The 18,836-nt window shown below is 38.0% G+C and overlaps 1 protein-coding gene across 1 annotated transcript in view; it reads left to right on the top strand.

Moving 5' to 3' along the window:
• The first annotated feature begins 1,009 nt into the window (after positions 1-1,009).
• Positions 1,010-18,836, top strand: part of MAP3K19 (mitogen-activated protein kinase kinase kinase 19) — a 45,375-nt gene continuing 27,548 nt past the window's right edge. Inside the window, exons 1-4 of the mRNA XM_008583611.1 lie at positions 1,010-1,069; positions 2,861-2,976; positions 5,766-5,881; positions 14,925-14,952. Of these exons, the coding sequence (XP_008581833.1) occupies positions 1,014-1,069; positions 2,861-2,976; positions 5,766-5,881; positions 14,925-14,952 (316 nt within the window). The 5' untranslated portion in view covers positions 1,010-1,013. The remainder of the gene's footprint in view (positions 1,070-2,860; positions 2,977-5,765; positions 5,882-14,924; positions 14,953-18,836) is intronic.

Below are 18,836 nucleotides of genomic sequence, written 5' to 3'. Positions count from 1 at the left end.
GTTCTAACTAATAATAAACATTAACATAAGAGGTGGTTTCTTCTCAGAGACTGAAAAAAAAATTAATTAATTCCCACAGCACCCCACTGAAGTAATATCATTATCTCTGTTTTGTCCCTAGAGAAGCTGAGGTAGAGACACTGACATGGCATGAAGTGAAATAGAAATGGAAATTAGTGAATTGCTTTTGTCTATAAAATGAACAATTTGGCTATTTTGGCCTTTCAATGGCTTTTCAGTTCAGAATTATCCAAATTAAATTTTACTTTAAGACAACAAATAACATCTATATAATCACCTCCATTTGACTATATAAATACAGTTAAATGAACTGCCTTATTATTGTAAATCATTTATTCCTTCAACAAATGTTTATTGAGAGCCTACTATGTATCAGACACTCTGCTAAGTGCTTTTTAGATTCCATCTCTTATCATCCAAGCAACCCTGCAAGGAAGCCACTATTATGCCAGCTTTATAGCTGAGGACTCTGCAGGTCAGCAAGTAGGGTTGCCAAATTTTGCAAATAAAAGTATAGGACAACCAGTTAAATTTGTACTTCAGCTAAACAACAAATAAATTTTTAATATAAGTACATCCCAAATGAAAATTGTTCATTGCTTAACTGTGTGTCCCTTATTTTATCAGGGTGATTTGATCACCTGTTAACAAGGTGTCCCTGATATAACCTTTCAGAGAGGTTAAATAACCAGCTTAAAGAGCTAAGATTGAAACCCAGGTCAGTCTTTCAGGTTTGTGTGCTTTCACCTCATTAGCTCCCTCTAAGGATAGATATTGAGAAAGAATATATTGAAGTAAAAATGAAAAATTGGCCAAGTAGTGAAAATGCAAAGATTAATATGAATAGCCATATGGTAAAAGCAAAACAGAAATAAAGCTTCAGGTTTTTAAAGGCATCTGAAGAGTTCCTGGATATAAATTTCCCAAACCAACATGGCTTGACCCCTCTGATGCTGGCTGTGAGAGATGTGGACCTGTTTGAGAGTCTCGACATGTTAACAGTCTACAGACCCATGGAAGTTCTGTCTGAGCTCCTCAGGCATCGTGCGTGAGTATCAGTGCCCAGTCAGCACCATGCAAAGGGCATCTGTTTCATTGTTGTTTACAGAAATCGCTAGACATAGTGATTGTTTTCTATTTTGTATATTATTAAATTCACATGCATCATCATAAAAATGACTTTGCAGTTGCAAAGTGATGTGCAGATGTTAAAGTCTGCTATGTATTATTCTAATGATATCTGGCCTTTTATTTTATTTATTTAAATAATTACTGTTTTGGTAGTTACTTGGAATGTCAAATAAGTCTTGAATATGCAGCTCCCTAACCTCCAAGTTGTTACTAATTATTTCAGAAAACTCTGTCAATCTATCAAAAGCAATTTATAATAGTGATTACTGGATCTTAAAATTACTCAGTGCCAAATGCTCTTTTATAAGGGGGAAGGTAAACAATTAACTTCTTTAAAAAAATAAGAGAGTTAATAAGCAGTCTCTCATGTTAGAATTGCAGTTTCTCAATGCCGTTACCTAGATATCTTGTGATCAGATAAGAACAGATGGCTCAAGTTCTTAATATTTCATATGAATTTTGTTTTGGAAAAAACAAGGAGGAGGGAGCTTCAAGAACAAAAGTATAGTCATGAGCATTAGCTATGGTAAAAGGATCAGTTAGTATAATGAAATGAAAATGGAATTTAGAAGCTACCTTCAGACTTTAGTGTTAAGAAGCAACTGGGGCCATTGTTAAAAATGGAGATTACTGAACACCACCCTGGAGATGGTTTTCAATAGGTCTGGTGTGGGGTCCAGAATATAGGAGCTGAAAGGATGCCTCTTACAGAAACACCAATCTAGGCAGATGAGCAAACTGAGGTTCCAACGAGTTAAGTGACTTGCTTAAGGCCACATGTCAAGGCAGTGGCAGCCCCATCCTATGCCATTTATTTTGAATCATGATCTTTGATGGAGAAAAGGCTACAAGAGAATATTATTGCGGCTCATTCACGTTACCCTATCCCATAACAATCCAAAGATTCAAATTCAAAGGTTTTAGGTTGGAGTCCATGATCAATTTGTTCCTTGTCCCAGAATGTGACAAGTGAATTTTCATCATTGTTTTCCTTGCCATAATCTGTTAATAGGATTCTCATCTTTTACCCTTTGGATCTCTCTGAGCCGATATCTAATGCTAGGATTCAGTACAGCATAAATAGGATAAGAAGATATGTGCTACTGCAAAGAGCCCTAAGGTCAGCCAGTTGGGCTTAACAATCAAAGAGCAAGGCAAAAAAGAACGAAAAGATCATGTAGAGAGGAGCACTTTGGATTTTATGACAAGATCACTGCACTCAACCAAGAGTCTGTGAAATAAGCATATCAGCTTAATTTTAAAGAGAACGTCTATGCCATTTCACCATTTTGAATGATAAAAGAGCTGGCTGTTAGCATTAGAAAAAAGAAACATAAGCAGTTAGCTTATCATTGGAAAGAAGAAAACCCAATCAAGTCAGCTATTTGGAATGATAAGACAACAATTTATGTTGTCATCTTTACTTGATATATGCACCCTTAAAGAATTATGAAAATTTTTGTCCAAAGTTGAAAATTTTCTACAAATCTTTGAATGTTTTTAGGATGGGGATGAGAATAAAATATAGAGAATATTCCTTTTATTTAAAATCTTGAAAAATTGTCACCCTATATCTCATACATTTAAAAATCATTATTATCCCCAAACTACAGATTATTTGATGTCAGTGTCTTTTTTCTCCCATGTTGGTTTTCTTTTTTGACAGGTTTAACTAAATAATCTTTGATGCTGATTCTGTTTTTCCTAGGGATCCTAAACTCTGTGATTTTAGTGGAAAATCAGCAATACACTATGTGTCACAGATAGAGAGTTTGAGGAAACAGCAGTTATTGGACATTCTAATGAATTCTGTGCCAAAGCCAGGTAAATATGTCTATTCCACACACACAATTCCCCAACTATAAAAGCTCTATTAGAAGTCTTTCTTTTTCTGCATCTGTTAATGGATCCATTAAAAGAAATTAAGCCAACAACTATTAATTAAGCAGTGACTCTGGACAAGGCCCATGATCAGGTACTCTGAGTGATGCAAAGAATCTAATGCACAGTCCAAACTTGTGAAAGTATACAGTATGGTCAGGGGCACATCACATAAGCCAGAGGAGAAAGTGCTTGCTATAAACTTGAAAGGGGAAGAAAAAGTTATAGTGGTTCTTGAAGGCTGGCTAAGATATAGGAAGGTTTGATATAGGTAGGGGAAAAGAGTCTGGGCAAAGACACAGAACAGCCACAGAGAAAGGTACAATGAAAAGCATGCCACTGAGAAGCATGTGGCTTTGTGAAAGATGCTTGACTTTTTTGTTTGATTCACTTTTTGTTTGAAGCTTCTGGGGCAGGAGGAAAGGCTATCCCTACAAAGGTTTCCTGGAAGAGGCGAGACTCAATCTGATTCTTGAAAAAAGGATAGGATTTGATTTTTGTGGCACAGAGGAACCATGCTGTGAATGAGCACAGCTTATCCCAGGGGCAAATGGAAGACTGGATCTGAAAGTTCATGTCAGAGAAAAAAGAACCAAAGATCAGACACAGAAAGAAACTGCGAGAGCCTTAAAGGTCAGGCTAAAGGACATATAAAGAATTTTAAGCCAGAGAATGGTGAAAGCCATGTTTTAGGAAAATTAACCTGTTCTTGCTGTGTAGGATGAATTTGAGGGAAAAGGCAGGGATCACTATTAGGAAAGAATAGAAGTGCCCATATGTGCGGTGAAAGTAAAGAGAAAAAGAGTCCTTGGGTGGGGTGTGGTGGTGGGTCTGAGCAATGCTGGATATGGTGAGTCCAAGAGATATTGTGAAAGAACAATTCACAGAACTCAGATAGAGGAGACACAGAGACAAACATTGAGAGAGTTAAGGCTGAGATGATTCTAAAGTTTCAGTCCTGGGAAGTGAGGAGATGAAGAAACAACCAACAAAATGGGAGAACATTCTGCTTTGGTGAGGATATTGAACAGGAGGGTAATGAGTTTAAAAACATTGGATTTAATAAACGATTGGAACTTTCACGTAGCAATTTTCTATAGGACAGGGCTTGTGGGAAAGGATGAGTTAACATTTAGTTTGTGAGTTCTCTATAGAAAGGAAGTTGTGAGGTCCTGACAATGGGTGAGATTGTTGAAGGATTGATGATGATGAGAAAATTGCAGAGGGCTGAACAAGGAGGTGTACCTGCAGTTGAAGAGTGGGAGGAGGAGAATCAAGAGAGAATTGCAAGAAGGAAGGAGAGGAAAACGATGTCCAATTGGAAAAGAGATCACAAAGCAGCTGTGGTAAGGCAGTGAAGTTTCAATGAAAGTGTGGAGGCAGAAGATAGATTGCGGTGGGTAAAGAAGAAAAATATGTGAAGAAATGGAGGGTCTGAATATAGATCACTTGTTCAATTTTGTTTCAGCTACAAGATGAATGGAAGTGCTATTAGAAGAGGAAGAAGTTTTCATTGAAAAGAGCCCATGCTTGAAGAAGTCAGGATAGCGGGGGTAGGGGGTGGGGGAAAAATGTGAGAGCAATGCCCCTTGGGAACTAATTAGGAGTCACTGTTTGGTGTTCAGAACTCTGTCAGTTTCATGTAGCTTCAAGTGCCAGCAGGTAGTGTGCTCAGAGTAGCTGAATGCCTTTTTCCTTGGTAACTGTGCAGCAAATGTGATTTCCAGCTCATCATTAGGGGTTTCACTTAGCAACATTGCCTAAAACAAATTAGTTAATCCCAAATGCTTGAAGTGATAACAGTTGGTCACTATTTATTAAAATTCCTGATATCTCTCCTTTTGCTAATTAAAGAAAAAAGATAATGTCATCTAAATTTTTTAAATTACAGGTTCATTTGTAATGCCCTGTATTGCTCTTATTTCAGTTGTTAGCCATATTGTGTAGAGATCATCCCCACTTCGCATGAAATGACAACAGATGCTCCACAGCAGTGTGGAAACTCAGAGAAGGAAAGTCCAGTACTGATTGAGCCAGCATTAAGTCTTCACTAACCTGGACAGTGCATAGAAGTGCTCCAGGATTTAGTTGGAAGAAATTGAGAAGTTTCTTTTTCCAATCTTCCACAAGGGGAAATCCTTGATGGGGGTCATCCTCGGGAAACATGAAGGACACCTAGGACAGGTGTCCTTCTCTGTGTGTGGGCCTCTGGAGAAGTGGGGGCTATAACCTCGAGCCAACTGTTGATGGTTTTAATGGTTAAAAAGTCCTTCATGTCCCACCACCCCACAGAGGGTGTTGCAATGAAGATGTAGACATTAAGTATGAGGTGATTGGATTTATGTTGAACCGAAATCTGACTCATGGTTACTTTTAATTTCTCATAGTGTTTAAAATTTGGTAGGTGCTCAGATGTTGATTGATTTTACCCTCTCTTAAAAATATTTCACTTGCTCAAAATCTCAAGGTATCTGTTTATTTTTTCTTCTTAATTAATAGCAGTTACCACTAAAGCATTTTTTTTTAACCTAAATCAGCCATTCTGTGGACTCTTGTTGTCCTCACATCTTTGTGTGAAAATTTTGCCTAAAGCTTCATCAGGATCCCAGACCATTATTTTAGGAAAATCTTTGACAAAATGGAGTTAGTTTTAGAACCTAGAGCTGGATCTTCCTGTGAAAATTGCTGGCGATGAATCTTATCAAAACACATTATTATGTTTCCTTTGACAGAAAGACATGCTGAATCAGTGCTTGACATTTGTCATGATATAAACTCTCCTCCAACTTATATGATGACAGTTACCAAAAATCAAAACATAATCTTGCAAAGCATCAGCAGCAGTGAGGTAAGGTGCTCTCTTTAAAGAAATAAACAAACTAACAAAAAATGGATAACCTGCTCCATCTACTACTTCAGTGTGTTGCTTGAATATTTTGTAACAATCATATATTACAATTATATTTTTAGATGTAATCATAAAAAAATTTAAAGCACAATTAGTAAGACTCTTTTCTGAGATTTCAATCTCAGAGTAGTAATTATCTAGTCAACTCTGAGTCTCATGCATGGGTGGGTGTGTGTGTGTGTGTGTGTGTGTGTGTGTGTGTGTGTGTGTCTTAGGCTGTTAGAATGAGTACCATAGACCAAGTGGCTTACAAATGACAGGAATTTATTTCTCACAATTCTGGGGACTGGAAGTCTGAAATCAAGGCACTAGCATGGCTGCGTTCTGGTGAGGGCCCTCTTCTGGGTCACAGACTGCCAACCTCTCCTTATTTTGAAATAATTATAGACTCACAGGAACTTGCAAACATAGTACAGGGAAGCACTGTGTACCCTTCACCAGCTTACCCATTGGGGACTGTTGGGAAAATAAAATAGTTTAATCAGGGCCCCTTACCTTGGGTCTGGTTGGGGGTGGTGCGGTGCATTCTTCGTAAAGGAGTTGTGTGTGGATGGAGTTAGTGCGCATGTGCAGTGCCATGGCTTGGCTGGCGTCTACTTCCTCAGGCAGCCACCGCACGCAGCGATACTCTCGGACCTATGGCTCCGAGGACCTTTTGGCCGGTTACCTAGTTCATAGACCTTCATGTGAGGAGTCTGGTGACCTAGCCTGGCGTGTGAGGGGTTGGGGACCCAGCCTGGTGTGTGAAGGGTTTGTGACCCAGTCTGTGAACAGGCTTGAGGGGTCTGTGAGCTCCAGACCCAGCCCTAGGTTGACAACTGGCCCAGTCGGCAGGATTATGGGCAGGTAAAATAGCTCAACAATTGACTACATCGGGAGGATTCTGACATTAGCCAGAGCTTTATAGGGACTATTATCATAACTATAGTACATTATCAAAATCAGAAAATTCACCTTGACACAATGTAAGTAACTAGATTACAGACTCAGATTTCACTAGTTTTTGCACACAAAGAAAAACTTTCTTTCTCTGTTTTGTGTGTGTATGTGCACGTGTGTGTTTATCTGTGTGTACATTTCTATGACATTTTATCTCCTGAATCACCACAATCAAGATACAGTCCTGTTCTGTCACCACAGAGGAATTCCCTCCTTCTACCCCTTTATAGGCACACCCTCCCCTCTTCCCTAACCCCTGCCTACCACTGATCTGTTCACCATCTCTATAGTTTTGTCATTCCAAGAATGTCATATAAATGGAATTATTACACATGTAAACTTTTGAGATTGGCTTTGGCTTTTTCTATTCAGCATAATGATCTTGATACAGATCCAAGTTGTTATGTGTATTATTTTTTTTATTTTCCAGTTTCTTATTATTGCTGAGTAGTAGTCTATGGTATGGATGTTTCACAGTTTGTTTAGACACTTACATGTTGAAGGACATTTTGGTTGTTTCTAGTTTTGGGATATTACAAATAAAGCTACTGTGAACATGTATGTACAGGTTTTAGTGTGAACGTAAGTTTTTATATCTGTGGGATGAATGTTCAGGAGTCCAATTGTTGGGTCATATGGTAAATGTATATTTAGCTTTTTAAGAAACTGCCAGATTTTTCCAGAATACATCTACCATTTTATATTCCCACCAGCAATAAATGTGAGATTCAGTTTCTCTGCACCCTTACCATCATTTGGTACTGTCAGTATTTTTTATTTTAACCATTCTAATAGGTGTGTAGTGATAACTCATTGTGCTTTTGTTTTTATCTTTATTTATTTATTTTTTTGAGGGGGAGGCTGGACAGTATGAGGATTTGAACTCTTGACCTTGGTGTTGTAATCTCATTGTGGTTTCTCTTTTTAATGAATTCATTTTTTATTATGAATATTCATGAGATACAAAGCTGATTGTGACCCCTCCTGCCCATGCTGTGAGAGCCAGATTCATACTGTCATTTTGGTTTTAATGTACATTTCCATATGACTGATATTGAACATTTTTTCATGTGTTTATTCACCCTCAGTGTAAATTGCCTGTTTAACTGTTTTGACCATTTCCTAATTAAATTTTTTGTTTTCCTACTGTTTAGAGAATTGGGGTTTTTTTTGACAATTTACAAAACATTTATTCACAGCACAAATGTATCAACATTACAAATAAGAAAAAGAAAAAATGAAGAAACTATAGCAATCCATAATTTTGGGATAGTGCAAAATTTTTTAATCTTTTTATTTTTCATTAGCATATTCATTATTACAAATCGTACTTTATTCTTTATGACCCTTATCCAATCTCTCCCTTTCTCCCTCTTTCTCCCCTCTTCTCTACCCCCTCCTCTTCCCTCTCCTCCTACCCCCTCTAATAACCACAGATTTGTTCTGTCCATCTTATAGATTAACTGTTCTTCTGTTGGTTTGTTGCCTAGATGATCTGTCCAGTACTGAGACAGGTGTGATCAAGTCCTCCCCTATTACCGTAAAGATGCTTCTTCTATTGCTCTGGAGTGTGCTTTGTGGAGAGAGAGAACCTCTTCTTTTTTTTTTTTTTGTCTCTGCTGGTGCCTCTCCTTGTGTCAATGCAGTTGAGAGTCTGGCAAGCCATCTGCACTGTGGCTGTGACTGCTGCTATAGAGACTAGACACTTTTGTGGCAGCCATGGAAACTGCGGTGACCATGGTGGGCTACCTGTGTGGAAATGGTGTTTTTGGTGTGCTCTTTACCTGGTTGTGGCTGGGTTTGGCTTCCCCTGGCTCCATGCCTCAGGACTTCAGTGGGGCCCAGGGCAGTGTCAGCTTGCCTAGTTGCAGCTGGGTTTGGCTTCCCCCAGGAGAATTCTTTATATGTGATTCACAAATATTTTCTCCTAATCACTGAGAAAAACTTGACTTGTTTTTTTTTATCCTGTCAATCTTTTATTGAAAAGAAGTTTTAAGTTTTAATGAAAACCAACTATTTTTTCTTGTATGGATCATGTCTTTGGTGTCTCATAGTTCTTCACTCTCCCTAGGTCATGATTTTATCCTGTGTTCTCTTCTAAAAGATTTATAGTTTCACATTTTGCATTAGATCTGGGAGCCTTTGTGAGAATCCGTACCTGGCCCCTCCCTCCTGCTTTTCATTTCCCACATTCCATTCCCTCAACACCCTCTTAAAAAAACCCTCAGTAAATCTGAGCCTTTGAGATGGTTTCAGTCTGGCCATTCTCCTTTAGGTTTACAGAAGATATGGGTTAGCCTAACATCTCTCTTCGGGTCACCGGTACTCCTGAATTAAAGCTGACTTCCATTTCAACAAAAACAACAAAAAGATGTATTGCAAAGAACTATGGAAAAGCTCAGGAATTAGAGGCATCAAATACTGCAGAAGTTGGGGGTTAGCATGAGGTTGAAAAAGAGGGTTTGGTTGAAAGTCTGTAAAAGAAGCAGAGAGATCCCCAATATTCTACTTCCACTCGATGTAACCACACCTCTATTTCACTTCCACCACCACAGAAGGCAGGAAGATTTTGTTGGGGATCATTTGAACTGGAGTAGTTCTGGACTTAGTGACGAGATGCATGATGAAGGGTGAGAGCAAGTTCTCAAACTGTAGGCTTAAACTTGAATATTGACAGAGAGATTGTATCTATCCTCCTTCCCCACCCAGCTCCTGTATGGCCAGCAACCAGTTGATACTAGTGAGCCAAAAGGTGCAAAGATAATTTTCTGAAGATATTTAATGACCACAGAGAATAGACCTACAGATATACTGACATTTTTAAGTTCCCCAAAACAAAGCATTTCACCGTCAGATCAAACCCAATGAAACTTGCTAACAGATAAACTGCACCATACATAGAGAACTTCTAATCAGATTTTTAGTGTCTTTTTTAAAATATGAACAGATATCCTCAGCTATCCAGGTATTTGAGGAAAGCCTTCAAATAAAAGGTAGAGTCAAAACAACAACAACAACAAAGGAATCAGATGAAATGGAGAGCACAAAGAAATGAAGAGGAGGAAATAATATGAAAAAACAGAAAGAAGAAAAAAGAAAATATCCTAGAACGAAAGGGTATGAGTTTTCAAATTTAAAGTGTCCATCTAGTCTCCAGTACAATGACTAAGAAAATCACCCTAAAGTATTGTGAAGTTTTAAAGCACTGGGGCTTTAACACAATCCTAAAAGCTTTCAGAGAAAGAAAGAGATAATATACAAAGGGTAATGAACTAGAACGGCACCAGATGTCCTAAAATACTATTGGAAGCTACAAAAATATGGAGCAACAAAGACCTCAGCACTGAAAATAATAAAATGTTACCGAAAAATTTAAAGAAGATTTAAATAAATGGAACAATGTAATATGTCCTTGGATTGGAAAATTTAGGACATATTTTGTAAAGATGTCAATTTTGCTCAAATTAATCTGTAAATTCAACATAGTCTTAATCAAAACCTAGCAAGTTTGTGAGTTTATGGAAATCGACAAGCTGATTCTGAATTCATAAAGGAAGGTAAAAGGCTGAAAATAGTGAGGGCAATATTGTAACATAGTCTTAATCAAAACCTAGCAAGTTTGTGAGTTTATGGAAATTGACAAGCTGATTCTGAATTCATAAAGGAAGGTAAAAGGCTGAAAATAGTGAGGGCAATATTGAGGAGCAAAGTTGGAAGATTTAGGCTATCAGATATCAAGTTATATTATAAAGCTATATTAATTAAGATATTGTGGTATTAATACAAAGATAGAGAAACCAGTCACCTGTTTTATGGCAAAGCTCATGCTGCAGTGCAATGGGGAAAGGATGGTATTTTCAATACGTGAAGCTGGGTCAAATGAACACCTACACAGAAAAAAACTGTATGTTGACCCCTAACTTACACCTTACACAAAATCAATTTCATATTGATTGTAATTGTAAAATGTGAAAGATAACATGCTAAAGCTTTTGAAAGAAAACACAGGAGAAAATCTTTGCGACTTTGGAGCAGTCAATGATTTTCTTAAACAGAACAGAAAAAATGCTTACCATAAAAGAAAGGTTGATTTTAAAAAATATATTAAAATTAAGTACCTCTGTTTACCCAAAGACACCATTAAGATAATAAAAAGCCACCCACAAAGTGAAAAAAGATGTTTACAATATATGTATTTGACAAAGAACTTGTATGCAGAATAAATTAACTACTCCCACAAATCAAAGACAGATAGGCTAATAGAAAGTGGGCAAAAGACTTGATCAGACACTTAGCAAAAGAAGATGTCCAACTGGCCATAAAATATATTAAAAGATGCTCAACTTTTAGTCATTGGATAAGTGTAATTTTAAACTACAATGTGATAACACTGCACACACACACCAGAATGTTTAAAATTTTAAAAGTTGGGAAATACCAAGTGTTGATGAGGATGTAGAGCAAACAGAAGTCTCATACACTGTTGATGGGGGAATGAATTGTTAGGATAATTTTGGAAAGCTGTTTGTTACTCTCTGTAAAAGCTGAATATAGGCATAATCAATGAACCAGCAATTCCACTCCAAGTACATACCCAATAGGAAATGCTTACATGTGCTTACCAAAATATGCATACTGGAATGATCATAGTAGCACCATCATAATAGCCCCCAAATGGAAACTACCCAAAGGCCTATCAACAATGGAAAGAATATATTCAAGTACATCACCTGAGTAAAAACAAAAACACAACGCAAAGGATAATATGTAGTATATTCACATAGTGAAAAACTATCATAAATGAGAATGAAAACGAATGATTTAAAATTACACACAAAAATATAGGTGAATTTCACAAACATAATGTTGAGCAAAAGAAGTCAGACATAAGAGTAAATACTGCATGATTCCATTTATATAAAGTACGAAAGGAGACACAACAAATCTATGGTGTTAGGATTCAGGATAATGGCTGCACAAGAGTCCCTTGAGGATGTTAGTAGTATTCTTTTACTTGACCTGGGTCCTGGTTACACGAGTGTGTTCAACTTATAAAAATTCATGAATCTATACACTTATGACACATCCACTTTTCTGAATGTATGCTACACTTAAAGTTAAGGAACAGGTGGGGGAATGGAGAATGCCTTCAAATACCTGAGAAAAAAATATGGTTTTCAAACTAGGTAAACCAGACAAACTATCAATCAAATATGTATTAGAGTTGAATAAAGACATTTTTCAGACACACAAACTCTCAAACATTTTACTTCTCATTCACCCGATAAGGAAGCTAAGTACTCTATTAAATTAAGGGAGTAAATAAAGAAAGAGGCAAAAATGAGATCCCATGATTCAGGGCATCTGGAATCCAACACAAGAGAGAAGAGGGAATCATTGGTGTAATGGAAAAGGCAAGTCCTGGGACTTCAGTCATGAAGCACATCTAGAGAACAAAGCACTCAGAGAATTGGGGAGGGGAGGGCTGGGGGGATAGGAGAGGCAGGAAGAGCAGGATAATGAAGGAGGGAAATGGAACTGATGTATTATTTGATGTATTTGACCAAGTGAAGAGACCACTGGAGGTTTGGAAGATTTAGGCATTAAAAAAAATTAAAAAATATATAAAACAAATCAGTTAGAAATAAAAATACTAGGGTTAGTGGAAGGGAGTGATGAATAGGTGGAGCACAGAGGATGTTTAGGTCAGTGAAACTATTCGGTATGCTACTATAATAGAGGATACATGTCATTATACATTTGTCCAAGCCCATAGAATGTACACCAAGAATTAACCTTATTGTAAACTATGGACACTGGGTGACAATGACACGTCAATGAAGGTTCATTGATTGTAGCAAATGTACTGCTCTGGAGGGGGATGTTGATAATGATTATGCATGTGTGGGGCAGGGGTATAAGGGATGTCTATGCACCTTATCAATTTTGCTGTGAACTTAAAACTGCTCTGAAAAATGAAGTCTATTTAAACAAACAAACAAACCAACAAACCAACAAACAGGGGTTTAGGGTTTTGTCCAGGAGAAAAAAAGTTATACAAGAAAGAAAGTATAATAATTAGTACACCACCATTTTACTACTTCATAGTACAATACCCACATAATCATAATTTTTTTTTTTTCCTTTTTGTCTCTTTTTTTGTGACCGGCAACGGATCGCAACCCTCAGTGTCGCGCCCGTACCGGACCGGGACCGGCAACGGGATCGCAACCCTCGGTGTTGCCCCTGCACCTCGCTCAGCCAGTGAACGGCCGGTCTGTATGTGGGATCTGAACCCTCGGCAGGAGCGCCGCTGCGCTTCCCAAGCGGCGCACTGTAGCAGTGCACCACTGGGCCAGCCCCCCACATAATCATAATTTGTACTTAGACAATTGCTTGCCTTTTTTTTTTTGGTGGCTGGCCGGTTATACTTTGACTATTGATTCAACATTAAAAGAAAGAGTACATTTACTGGGAGGATGTGGGCAGTGCATAAGAACATTAAATTGTCAACTACCATAATAAGAAGTCAACAGATAATGTCTCACCTCTATGGCTCAAGAGATGTCATGATAATTATCTGGAGATATGGAAGAAAATGCCAAAAGAAACAGCAAAAGTTTAAAAGCAGTTGCCTCTGAGGGAAAGAATGGGGAAGAAACTGATTACTTCTTGTAATGTCTTTTACTGTTATTCGATTTTTTTTCAATGGGCAGTTTGATTTTGATAAAAATTAAGTAAAAATTAAAAATACAGAAATGGTTAAATCAAGACTTCTCTGGGGCAATGGGTGGGATAAATTAGAATAGAATTATAATTTTTTAAATACTATTTGAATATTTTAACTTTGTGCATTCTCAACAGATTCTGCTTCTTCACAAAGAGGCTTTAGTGTCCTGCTTCTCAATGGGGAGCCGTTTTGTCCTCCAGGGGACATTTGGCAATGTTTGCAGACATTTTTGGTGTCTTAACTGGGGAAAATGCAATTGGCGTCTAGTGGCTTGAGGCCAGGGATGCTGCTAAACATTCTACAATGCACAGGACGTGCCCCCACAGCAAAGAATTATCTAGTACCCCAAATGTCAATAGTGCTGAGGCCGAGAAACCCTGCTGTGAAGTAGGTTTTGTCACAATTAAAGATTGGGATGTTTTGGTTGTTAATATCATACAGTAATCAAAATAAAATACCTAGAGATTGCTCTTAAACTTGAATGTCATGACTCGAAACTGATAAACAAAAACACATTTACTTTTCATTTTGTATGGTATATTTAAACAATTTTCAAAAGAACTAAAAATCACTTAATATTAGTTCATTATTTTTCATGCAACTTTAAAACTTTTTTTGAACTTTCACTATATATTTTTTCTTATTGTGGTTGAGATAAAGTTTGAACTCACTTTCGAGGGTTTAAATAGACTTTTTCGTTATTGAACTTGCCTTTTCTTCCTTAGTGCTTTCTCTAGGGTTTAAATTGCAAAGCCCAAGGTTATCCTTCACTTCTTTTCTTTGAATGAAAGAAAGCTTGCTTTTCTTCTTGGTTGTCTAAAATAGGTTTTTATAGTGTAAAAATAACATCAGCTGCCTCACTTGTAGTGCTGCTCCTCAGAGGCTCTATAGACTCTCCCAGTCTTTTTTCATCTGAGGAGAATCTTCTTTCCAAATTTAATTATTTCTCTGTTGCTTTTCTCTTCTGTATGTTCGGCACTCTGTTGTCTGCAGGTTAGAATGCTATGCTCTATTTCTCATCCATCTTTCACCTCCTGCATGGTTGTCAGTGGTTTATGAAATTCATCTGTGTTTGGGATTTGCTATTCTAATATTTTCTCTCCTTCACTCACTACTAGGTGTCATTATTTTAGTTTTCCTTGTGGCACCCAAGCACATCTTGAAAGTCTTTCATGCTTAGCATTCTAAAAGAAATCAGAAAATTCTGAGCTGCTTCTGCTTTAGAGTCTTCATTTCCATGTTTACCTTTGAAGTACGTCTTATTCTCTTCATCCTTTTCGTTTGTGATGCTTATGGTTTTTCACTTTATTCCAGGGCAAAATTTTTTGTCAGGCCGTTATAGGTATCACACATATTTTTTTTTTCCTTCCTGTGCATAACTTTTAAGTGAGGTTTGAGTGTCCTTTATTTTCATTTTGCTCATTGTTTGATTCTTTTCTTTCTGGCTCTTGCTGAAATTCTTTATTTCAAACCTTTCATGGTAGCAAGATAGCAGAGTGGTTATAGGCCCTGGAACCAGACCAGAGTCTGGGTGTAAATCCTGGCTCTATTTTTGGCTAGCTGTATGACCTAGGGTAAGTTTTTACTTTTCTGGATCTCATGTATACAGTGAAAATAATAATTGTACTTTTACAGTTGTGAGGAATAAATGAGTTAATATATGTGAGGTGCAAAGAACACTTCTGGCACTTTATATGTAAATATTAGTTATTGTTATAGATTTTGGAGGTAGGTATACCCAGCTCCTCTGTTTTCCAACTTTTCCTAAAGGACCAACTGATAAATTAATTGAGCAGTTGAGACTGATAACAACCCATTAATCACTATAGAAACTTGACATGAGAACCAGTTGTATACTTAACACTTCCAAATGACGGCTGCTATTTTCCCAAAGTTTGGCATAAAAATTTCATTGAATCGCTGTATTTATATGAAATGGTAGAAATATGTTTTGAAGTCTCTTGGAGTGGTCTTGACTAAAGATTTGAACAAAACCTATATGTACTAAAAAGGAAAATTCATATGGTTGATAAGCATCTGAAACTATCACCAACTTTTCTTTTCTTTTTTTTTAAACGGCTCTTTATTTTTTTATTTTTTATTGTCTTTTTGTGTGTGTGTGTGACCGGCCGCACCGTGCTCAGCCAGTGAGTGCACCGGATATAGGATCCGAACCCGTGGCGGGAGCGCTTCTGCGCTCCCAGTGCCGCACTCTCCCGAGTGCGCCACGGGGTCAGCCCTATCACCAACTTTTCTATTAATCAAAGTATGCACATTCAAATAACAGTAAGATGGGGCCGGCCCGGTGGCACACTGCTGCAGTACGCCGCTTGGGAGCGCGGCAGCGCTCCCGCCGAGGGTTCGGATCCCACATACAGACCGGTTCCCGCTCACTGGCTGAGCGAGGTGCGGGCGCAGCACCGAGGGTTGCGATCCCGTTGCCGGTCCCGGTCCGGTACGGGCGTGACACTGAGGGTTGCGATCCATTGCCGGACACGAAAAAAAAAAAGACAAAAAAACAAACAAACAAATAACAGTAAGATGACTAATCCCATATATTATATTAATAAAAATGAAAAGTGATGATAATTGATAAGGGAGAAGATGTAGTGAAATGCTCTTGTGCACTGCTGGTGGATTATAAATAGGTATTAACTTTACTTTTCAAACAATGTATGTAAAAAAACAAAATTTTTCATACTCTTTGGATCAATAATTCCATATCTAGGAATCTACTGTAAAGAAATAATGCAAAATTGGAGTATTAATTGCAAAGATGTTCACAGCACTGTATGATAATGAAGAATTAAAAACTCCCTAATTAGCATTATGGGGCTTACATTGTAAGAAACATTATTCTGACCCTTTGATAGGTATTTGTTGAAGGAAAGAAAAATTTAAATTCTATTAAAATGGTGCTTACATAGTAATTGCTTATGAATTTATGCTTGTCTTAAGTGATACAAAAATTACGTGATGCAACTATACTTTTAAATACTTAGGAAAAAGACAAATGAAATATAATTTCTATGTTACAGTGTTTGCTTTTTAGTTGTCAGACGATAGGTGATTTTTTTCCTCTTGCTTTTTAAGAAATACTTTTTTGTACTTCCACATATTCTAAAAAGGGTAAATTTCCCTTTGTAATTGGATGGGAGGAGAAAGCATTTTCCAGATAGCAGTAGAATTTTTGAAATGCAGAGAAGGATAAGCAGAGAAATTGACAACAGTCTAGGAGCAGGGTAAACCCATCTACCATGGACAACCAGGGTGTTTTGAAATAGGGCACCTAATCTTTGCCAGGAGATAGAAAATGCTTTAAAAAGTATGAACTGCTGCAGAAAAGTAAAATATGACAACTAAATTATGATGGAATACCTAAGATATTTTTAATGGCAGTATAAACAACTTTTATTATTTTCTATGATAATTAAAATGAACAAAGAAAAAAAAATTTCAAGCTCTCTTAGGAATTAAGAAATGAAATGTCAGAGGCTTTTTGTGAGTGGTTGCTTGTCTGAACTGTCAGATGACAGGTATCTGCATTTAGGGCAAAGACTTTTTACTCAACTGTCCCCTCGAATAGGTGGTTTACACAGTTCACAGAAGCCAGAAAACTGATTATAATATTTTTGACCGGTAAGGGGATCGCAACCCTCGGCACGGTGTTGTCTGCACCACGCTTAGGATCCGAACCCGTGGCCTTGGCGCTACCAGCGCTGCACCCTCCTGAGTGAGTCACAGGGCCAGCCCAGTGATGGGATGTTCTAACTACTTACATCCATTGTGGTTCTAGAAATTTAAAAACAAAATCACCAGCAACAACTTCTAATGAATGAATCTATCAACAACAGTGAATTCTACTAAGAAAACATTTCTTTTTTAGAGAGTTTGGAGTGCTTTTTATAAATCAAGTTGGTTTTCGACTCTTTTTCAGCATGCTGATTTTTTCTGAGGCTAGAAAGAAAGTTTGAGAGGTTGTGCTCCATGCTTAGGTCAGAAAGCACTCATAGTGAAGACTTTAATCAGCTTTGCTGCCTCTTTCAGTCTTGGGTTATATCTGTAGCTTCCACAAAGGGTGGCGGTTTCCACCCTCACCATTTGTAAATGATGCCCCAGGCAGGCATTATGGAAAAGATCATGTTCCTTTGGGGTTGTTCACTGTGACTGTGGCTGAAGGAGTTTTTCCAGTTAGTTATCTACCCACATGCTATTCTAATATTTTCTCTCCTTCACTCACACTCTTTTCATGAATGAGTAAGAGCCTACTTCCTAAAATTACTGGGCTTAATTTTTTTTTTTTTTTAAGATGACCAGTAAGGGCATCTTAACCCTTGACTTGGTGGTGTCAGCACCACGCTCTCCCAGGTGAGCTATGGGCTTGCCCTAAAATTTTTTTTTTAATACAGTGTAAATCCACTAGGGTTCTTAGTCGCTGTCTGACTGCATTTTCTGTTGCTATAACAATACTTGAGATGTAATTTATAAAGAAAATAATTATTTCTTACGGTCCTGGAGACTGGGGAGTCCGAGGTCAGGGGACCACATATGGTGAGGGCCTTCTCCCTGGTGGGGACTCTGCAGAGTCCTGAGGCAGTGCAGGCATCACATGGTGAGGGCGTTCATGAGAGACAGGCAAACTGGCGCCGCCAATTTTTAAAGGCCTCACCTCTTCATACTATTTTACTGGGGATTAAGTTTCAACAGGAGTTTTGAAGGGGACAAACATTCAAACCATAGCAGTTGCAGATAACAGAATTTACTCTAGTTGTGTTAGAAATGAAGGATTTTTAAAAAGAGGAGGGCACGAACATTCAGTCCATAACAGGAACAGACTCTAAGTTGGATTGTCAGGAAGAATTCCCATAACTCCACCACAAATTGGCTGCTACTGACTTCCAAATCATGCTGCCTTTGCCATAACCAGGGAGCTGCTCCCACTATCAACCTTAGAGCCCCCTCCCTGCCGACACCCAAGTGTCATCACACCTGCCGACACCCAAGTGTCATCACAAAGGATGCCTGCACCTTATCTTTTTTCACGTAACTCAGGTGCATCAGTCTCTGAAGTAAACTTTCCAAACTGGAAGATATAGTTTTTAAAAAGTCTATGTTGAGGGCCGGCCCGGTGGCACACTGGAGAGTGCGCCACTTGGGAGTGTGGCGGCGCTCCCGCTGAGGGTTTGGATCCCATGTGGAGACCGGTTCCCGCTCACTGGCTGAGCG

Source organism: Galeopterus variegatus, unplaced genomic scaffold (assembly GCF_000696425.1).
Source record: "Galeopterus variegatus unplaced genomic scaffold, G_variegatus-3.0.2 Scaffold98, whole genome shotgun sequence".
Classification (NCBI taxonomy): Eukaryota; Metazoa; Chordata; class Mammalia; order Dermoptera; family Cynocephalidae; genus Galeopterus; species Galeopterus variegatus.
Note: the sequence above shows the minus strand (reverse complement) of the source record. Positions and strands in the feature narration are given on the sequence as shown.